This window comes from Cynoglossus semilaevis, chromosome 13 (genome assembly GCF_000523025.1).
Source record: "Cynoglossus semilaevis isolate Cse_v1.0 chromosome 13, Cse_v1.0, whole genome shotgun sequence".
Lineage (NCBI taxonomy): Eukaryota > Metazoa > Chordata > Actinopteri > Pleuronectiformes > Cynoglossidae > Cynoglossus > Cynoglossus semilaevis.
In genome coordinates, this window is record NC_024319.1 from 20,029,741 (window position 1) to 20,038,442 (window position 8,702).

At 38.7% G+C, this 8,702-nt stretch overlaps 1 protein-coding gene across 2 annotated transcripts in view; it reads left to right on the forward strand.

The window, feature by feature from the left end:
- Positions 1 to 8,702, forward strand: part of LOC107989428 (furin-1-like) — a 64,573-nt gene that overhangs the window by 37,574 nt on the left and 18,297 nt on the right. For both annotated transcript variants that reach the window (XR_003051517.1, XM_025061650.1), the window contains exons 6-7: positions 1,140 to 1,233; positions 4,775 to 4,953. Coding sequence is in view for 1 of the 2 variants with exons in the window: in XM_025061650.1 (XP_024917418.1) it covers positions 1,140 to 1,233; positions 4,775 to 4,953 (273 nt within the window). In the remaining variant the exon portion in view is untranslated. The remainder of the gene's footprint in view (positions 1 to 1,139; positions 1,234 to 4,774; positions 4,954 to 8,702) is intronic.

An 8,702-nucleotide genomic window follows, 5' to 3' on the forward strand; every position in this document is an offset into this window, starting at 1 on the left:
CAGCGATGCCACTTTACCAGCAGCCATTGTGTCTGAAGCAGCCAGATTGGACTGGTAAAGAATGAATAATGAGGCTTGATTACAGTCCATGAGATGAGACGTTGCACAGGATCAATCCAGCAACAGCAATTACAGGCAGGACAAACAGCAGCCCTTAGCCTCAGTCTGGACACTGCAGTGAGTGATTGTGTCAGAGGACAGCATCATCTTCATTAATGACTTGTTGCTCTCTGAGGCAGGAGCCATTTGCTGCTGCAGCACATTCAGCCGCCCACATGAAAAACCCTCCAGCCAAAATGCATGTGAGGACAAAAGTGCATCTGTGCGGTTTTGTGTTTTGTTTACATCATCGTTGTCCAAAATTTCTTCAAAGAGGAACAGATCGGAGAGCCTCTCCCTGATCACAAACCCTGTCCAATATTATATTATATATAATATAAACAAGTAGCATGGTAATGCATTCAATTTTATCAGATTACTTAAAAGCAAAGAAAATGCAAAGAAAATATGTTGTTGGATGCACTCACAGTAAAATAACAGAATGGTCAAAAGTTGTCCATAAGCTAAAAACCTAAAATTAGCTATAGAAAAAAACACATTAATACAATAGGAAACACAGCCCAAAATACTGTTACATTTCTGTGAAGAAAATGAATTGAATGGAAGCCCAGAAATAACTAAATATTGCCAGTGTAACTAAACAATAACATTAGCAAAAATGCTAAAAAAAAACAAACAAACAAAAAAAAAACAATATGTAAAAATGTAGAGCAGGGCAGGCCAGTAAAGATGGGTAAAAGATAGATAGATAAATGACAACATAAGGAAATAAATAGGAAATTACACTGAAATTGTTTTACAAGTGAACACATACAGTAGGTGTGGTGGCTTTTTAAAAAAGTGAACGTCTTCTTTTAAGGTTCGGCTTTGGATTATTGGACGCTGGGCTGATGGTGCAGCAGGCTGCAAATTTCCTGCATTCACATGCATTCACAAAGTTGAATTTAACACCAACAAGTAAAAACCACTGGTACTGCTAGTACAAACTATAGAGTACAATTTTTTGTGCGTTTTTTTTTTTTTTGCTACGTCATAATCTAGTGCTGATTTGTCATTATTTTGTTTTTATTTGTGGTTAGGAAGATTTCTGCAAAAGGAAAAGTCAGTGTGAACATCCACTCAGAGGCTTGTGGAGGGACGACTAATGAGGTCAACACTCTGGAGCATGTACAGGTCAGAAAATACTCAATGAAGGAAACTCTATATATTTTCTCTAACCAACCACTTAAAACTTAAATTTCACTGTGCCACTTGGAATTGATTTTTGTAGAAGTAATTGTAACATTCATTTGCAACATTTAGTGGTATTTAATGATGAGCATTCTGAAAGTGTCAATTTTTAAAAAAGGCTGTTTTTGCTGCTCACTATTGTAACCTTGAGAATAAACTGAAGAAGAGGGTGCTCAGCTGTTTTCACAAGCTATGATGTGTTCATGGAAAATAAGACTCCCAACAAGTTGAAAAGGCATGTATTACTGGTGATCTCATATCTGCAACCATTCAACCTACTGTCCAACAGAGGGCAGTTGTTGGTGTTTGTGATCACTGTTGATTTTACAACATAGCAAGACTTGCAAAATTCATCCAACACTTTTTACTTCTTCTAGGCTTTCTACCGTCTTGCTTCAGAACTGAATATGACAGTATTTTATAATTTTAATTAAAATTTATATTACTGTAATGAAAAATATAAACTTGTAGCAGTTTGAAATGTAAATGATATGTTTGATGAAAAGACAAAACATCTGTCTTTTTTTTTTGCCTGATAGGAATTTGAAAAGCAGAATCTTATTTCACATCTGAAATTACAGACAGCAACTGTTTTGCTCTCTGTAGCATAAACCACAGAAACTGTGGAAACAGTGTGGCTCTATTCTGAGTCTAAAGTCACTGCTACTTCAAAGAAGACATATATTTTAAAGATGCATTTTGCTTTTTACCAGGATCTATCTGTTCTCACTGTCAGTTGCTAGACTACAAAACCAAAAAAAAAATACTGCAAGAAATTTTAAGGATATTCTTCGAAAGCTTTTCTCTCAGCAATGCTATCTTTGTGCTTTAGCTGTAAATCTTATCCACAGCTTTGGTGTCTCACCCGTCATCCTGGTTCTCCCTGAACTGAAACCTAACTTCTGCACAAACTGTGGACGTTCAGAGACTTCAGACTTCATAGACTAAAAATTGACAACAAAAAAAGCCCACAAGATCCCACAGTGATGTGGATTCCACCAGGCTGTGTCATTTGCAGAAAAATGGCAAAAATTTGTTTTCGTCAGTACAGACGCATGCATGCAAATGTGTTTACGTTTGACTGTGTCAGCAGGCGTGCATAGCCTACAGTATATGTTAATACACGTGCACGTCACACTGTGGTTATCTGCATTTGTGAGCGTGTGTACTTGTGAAATAACAGGAAGACAGAGAGAGAGAGTGGAAGAGAGAGAGGAAGAGAGAGAGCGGGAGAGAGAGAGAGAGAGAGAGAGAAAGGGATAGAGAGAGAGTGTGTCAGCATGTAAATTGAAAAGGCTTCATCTTTGCGGCTCTGCTCCTTGGCAGAAAGCGTGGGTCAGACCATCGCTGCGAGGTGTGATTGATGGATGTGTTGCCGTGGTAACACGCCATAAACAGGAGCAGCCTGTCAGTCTTTTTGCAGCTTGGCAGCTCGCTCTGCGATGTGCCATTGTCACACCAGATGTGCTGCCTGTGATGAACAGGGACAGGGAGAGTGTTTACTGGGGAGAACGGGGTGGGGCCAGTGAGACTGTGGGGTACATAGGCTTATTTAAATCATTTAGATAATATTCCACTCAGCTTTTCCTCCTGGAGAAGGTCTGATTTTTAACTAAACTGTTATTATTTTTTCTTCCTATTGTCCGTCTGTTTCAGATGAACAAAACTGAGGCCACAAGCATGAAATACAAAGAAAAAATCAACTGCCCTTTACAGTCAGATTTTGGTTCCTTTAAATTTACAACCTTTCTGTAAATTGTTCTGCTAGACTTCCGTAGCAATTGACAGTTTACGTCCATTGAGGAAGAGAATGTGTTTTCTATTTTATTTTAGATGCCAGGCCATGAAAATATTTTGAAAAGACAGGTTAGATTTAAGCGCGTCACTGCCAGATCTGTTTCAGGAACACGTGCAATCTTGGAGCTACTTTCTATTTTTGTAATTACAGTAATTACAGTATTGGGAATTAGCCAAATGATAGCTTAATATAACATAGACAAACTTTACCTATTTTTTCCAAAACAAAAGCTAAATATCAACATAAACAGTTAAAACAATGACGTAATTCTGTCAAGTAACAGTAACAGTTGGAAAAAAAATTGCAAGAAATAACCTGAAGGCAGCACAGAAATGGCCAAAAGATGACACATTTGATTACACTGCTCTAGAGGAGATCTAACCAACACATAGAGAATATACCAAGGTAATTTCCTGTCCCTGCTGCCACAACAATTTAATATGGAATTATATATGTTGAGATGACACAAGCTAGCTCTGCGTTGCTGCCTATCCTGAGGTCATTAGATACCAGTAACACACACGGTACAATCCCATAATTTCCCTGTCAGTATGGGAAAATAAACCGGCTGCCGGCTGATTGGCTAAGTTTAGACAGACAAAAATAAACTTTTTTTTTTCATCTTTGTTTGTTGTTGAAAATGCTAATAATTTGTCTTATCAACTACTTTTCTGGACGTCCTGCAGACATTGCTGGCGTAGATACAATAAGGGTTAAGTGTTTTGCCTAGGGGCCAATCAGCATGCAGCTGGAATCAAACTCCCAAATGTCTTGTTGATAGATGACTTTGGTATCCTCTGAGCATAAAAGAACATAATTTAAAAAAACCAAATTCAAATGTAGTTTTTATTCACCTTTGCTACTATATTACCACATAATTATGTTATCTTTCTTTTATTCCGTACTTTATATTTTGCCCAAAAGGAGATACTTAGTGCTGTTAAAACAAAGTAATTGTCTTTTATCTGATTAGGCCTAGATTTTCAACAGCTTTTTAGAGAGTCCAAGCTTTTTAAGGTCACATTTGTCTTATGATAAATTACAAGTCTTTTTTGTATTTCTGACATGGATGAGATGCTGGAGTGTGGATTCAATATCCCTCTGACTCCTTCATTTGCCTAATTCTACGCAGATTATTTTCACTTTTTGTTTTTCTAAATACCTGTTTAAAAATCTAGATATATGTGTAGTTTGTTTTTTGCAGCATAGTCAGGTTAATTTCAGTATGAAGTTTCATCTTCATGCTGCATTCTCCTTGTGTTTTGTTTAATTTTTGGATTATTATTCTAAGTGTCTTTACAAACTTCAGTACACCGTGTTTGCACATTACGTGTCAGCACCCATCATGTACACCTCCTTGTATTTAACACATGATGTATTTTTATATCAGTCAAAAGTGTAATTACTTTGTGTTCGTCTTGTCATTATTTAACCAGAGTAAAGTGAAATAAGGCCTTTAAATATTCAAATGAGCAAAGTTTTGCTTACACTTTTGCAAAAACTCACTTTAACAGAATAAAATACCTTCTTTTTTTGACCATGACAAGGTGCAAAAAACATGCGCTATCACTGGAAGATATCATATTTCTATGGTCTCAGCAGACTTACAGCCTGTTGTTTTCCCACTCTCATCTCCATGTTCACACCTCCTTCTCTTCACATCTCTGGCCACCTGTCTATCACCAGGTGAGAGTAAGCATCAGCTCTGTGTGCCGGGGTGACCTCTCCATCAGCTTGGAGTCTCCAGGAGGCACGGTTTCACTGCTGCTGGATACCAGACCCAATGATGCTTCCACCGATGGTCTGAGGAACTGGACCCTGATGACTGCTGGGGGGAGCAGCCCCGAGGACTGTGGACGCTGCATGTGAGAGACATAAAGTGCCTCCGTACTTTCGCACTTTTAAACTCTTAGCACACTTAGCTGCCTCTCAGCTGTATTCAAACATGGTACAGGCTAATTCTAGTGTGTTAACTTAAGTAAGTCTGAAACTTCTAATGTTATTCAACTTTACATACTAACATGATAAAAACAACAGTGTTCTACTTATATGTGGAATATTATGCAGGATATAAAACACAGTAAAAACAGATATTTAAAGTTTCTTCAACTCACTCTGGTGGCAGTAAAATCAAAATTGCAGAAACCTTTCTGATCTCAACTGTAATGTTTCTCAAACAGTGGCCCACAGTTTAAAAGTTGATTAGGTGATTGTACAATATACACACTTTGTGTGAGACCTCTTTGAGATAGCATTGAGTCCAGATAATTATTGGTGGAAGTTAATTGTTATTCCTTAGTAAGAAGCAACACCTCCCTCTGGTACAGTCACATACCTTCCTGGATACCCCTATTTCACATGGTTTACCACATATATGATATGGAAATAATTTGTTCCGCTTCACATTGTCCTCTTCCTGAAGCTGTGGCGTATAGAGGTGTAAAAATAACCCAGCACAGCACAGTTCAGCTCGGCTCAGTTCATTTTGCCACAGCAATGTGAATCATCCTCGACTTTCATCTCCGAGCTTCAGCCAAGCATGGCAATCTTCATTTTCCTGCCCGTACTCTTCCTTTCCTGTTTTTTTTTCTCATAAATGTGCTGATGTTTGATATGGAGGAAGGAGGTAAATGGAAGGGAAATTAAGACTGGAAGGTTAAGTAACCTTGGCCAGCTTTGACAGACACAATACTGCCGACGTCTGATTAGAATCCATACGCACAGACAGTAGCTGCACTGAGGTCATTTACTGTATACGTGTGGGTGGGTGGTAGCTGTGCGTGCATGTGTGCGTGTGTGTGTGTGTGTGTGTTTGTGCGCAAAGAGGTGTCAGTCTTCTAAACAGTTGGCGGTTTTATAGAGGAAAAACCTGCTTAGATGAAAGACACCCGCCCTCTGTCCTCTATCACCTAGCTTTTCCTGCAAACACACACACACACACACACACAGACACACAAACACTGTGTATCTGTTCCTCTCAGTGTCTCTTCCACGTCCTCGTGCGGATTTACTGTCCCCTCTGTGACCAATTACCAGGACCCAGTATGTCGCATGAGACGGGCGGAGAGAGCGTAAAGCTGAGCCGTGTAACGGCAGTGCTGCTCATTATCGTAGGGCCGAGACGAGTCACCCTGATGCTGGAGACAGGAATTAGAGCTCACATCTGACGTACTGCATGCCTTAGCACATTGTTAATCACCACATACATACACACACTGTAGGCTAACACTGGTTACCGTAAGTAACAGTAAATAGGTTTGAACATACCCAACAATAACGCCCCCTCTGGAAGAGTCTGTGTAGTTTCTATAAATCTGTCATTTGGTGTTTGGTGCACATAAATGCTCTTTCATCAGGCAGACTCTTATTGTGAAAGTCAATTTTGATAGCACGCTGGCTTCATGTGCTTTTAGCAGCAGTGTCTGCCATTGTACTTGTTTTTAATGTGTTACCAGTTAAAGTATACATTACAGAATAGAAAATAGGCCCTTTCTAAAGAGCAGGTTTAGTCAGCTAAATATTGTGATTTTGTCTCTTTTGTCAACATAGTTTTCATTTTTTTGTACACCACTTAATTGCATATCTACAGGACGGTGGCAAAATAGACTGTGAAAAGTATAAGTGAGTATAAAATCCAGGAACATGGGACAGGACCTGAACTGGACTATCTGTAGGATCAGAATTTAAAACCTCAAGGGCAGAGCAGAAGGGTGAGTGGGAAGAAGGTCTGTGGAGACTCTTTATTGATTTGTCATGATGACAATTGTCAAAAAAAAAGGACTTGGGTGTTGGAATAAAAGAGACGGAAGAGAAAAGAGAGTGAGTCTTATGGCCCCAGGCTTGGCTGACCTTCCAGCTCTGAAGGAGAAGAGACGAGAACAACTCTCTCTCTCTCTCTCTCTCTCTCTCTCTCTCTCTCTCTCCCTCTCTCTCCCTCTCCCCCTCTTTGCCTCTGTTACCATCTGCGATGCCTTATCTCAGCTCAGTGCTTTTACTGTTGATCAGAGACAATGTTGTAGGAAGTATTGCAGTATACAGTAAATCCACTAAGGAGTATGGTGCCCTGTGAACACAGTGCTAAGACATCATCTTTTGTCATTTAAAAAAATATTAATTATTTTCCAGACATGCCTCTGAAGTGGTAAAAAGGATTAAATTTGTTGTTTGAGATGCGTAAAACGTGATATTGTAACTTTACTTAAAAAAAAAAGCACTGCATCCAGTTTTGTGCTATGATATGAACTGTAACAGATTTTTGCTCTGTCCTGCGTTTCCTGCGCATTTAGGAAACAAAGGAAGATTAAGAAACTTGCTCTGTCCTGCGTTGGAATTTAGGAAACAAAGGAAGATTAAGAAACAACTCAAAGTAAGAAAATTCTCAAGTGTATAAACAATAATGCAGTAGTAGTTGTAGAAGGTTTGCTGGAAAACAAGTAAAAAAACCCTGAAGCTATAACAATACAAATCAGATAGTAAACAGCTTGAAATGCTGCAAAAACAATTTACACAGAGATACCGATAGATTATGCTGAACAGAAGTTCAAATGTTAGCTGGCACAAAGAAAGACATAGAGTAGAAAAAGTCATAGAAAATCATAAAGAACAAAGGAATGGTTACATAATGGATTTTACCTAAAAATATATAATTGTATGTATATATGGCTGAATGTAATTCTACAAACACTGTCGGAGACCAGACTGTTCCTCACTCTGTCCCGTACAACACAGATAAATTAAAATGTAAATAAACATACACACATCACTGTCCTCTCACCCACCTGGCTCCTGCAGTCATGCCCACAGGGAGATGGTGTGGATATGTGTTTGTGTGTGTGTTTATGGGTGTGTTTTTGTGTGTGTATCAGGGTGACAGCAGTCTTTGAGCAGAGACATCTCTAATCCCCAGAGGACACTAAGACTCAAGATGACTGTGACTAGTGGAGCTGTAGGAATATAATGGCACTATTTAGCCCGCAGCACTGTGGCTGTTACACACGCATATACACGCACGCACACACACACACATCCACTCACACATACGCTAACAGCAGTCCTGACTGACTGACAGATCACATATTTACCATCATCATCTCTGGCGCTTCATCTGGAGTTACTTTTACTTTTTCTGTTCCCAACAGATTACGCAAACCGAGCATGCACACACACACACACACACAAACACACAGTGTTTAACTAATAACAAAATAACCAGCGGATAATTGGAAAACAGTTGAGTTTTAAAAAGATTCACCCAGCGCTGGTTCTGATGTTTAAGACAAGACTTCTTTAGTCGGACAGAAAAAAACCTACAATTGTGGTAAAACAACCAACACATTATGCACAGTAGATGTAGATGGATAATCAAAGGTACAGATCTCAGTGCACAGTCACTCAGCAGGTACCTATACTACATTCTGTGACTGGCATCGTCCATAATTTATGTTGCTTAATTTTAAATGCTATAAAGCTATTGTAAAATAGAGTCACTTTTTTCCATTTCTATAAAGTAAACAAAAGAGTATATATTATTTTTTATGTAAAATATTTAAATTCTAAGATCAAAGTGTGAATTACCTCAATACCTGTGTTCTCATAATGGCAATTAAAAAAATTG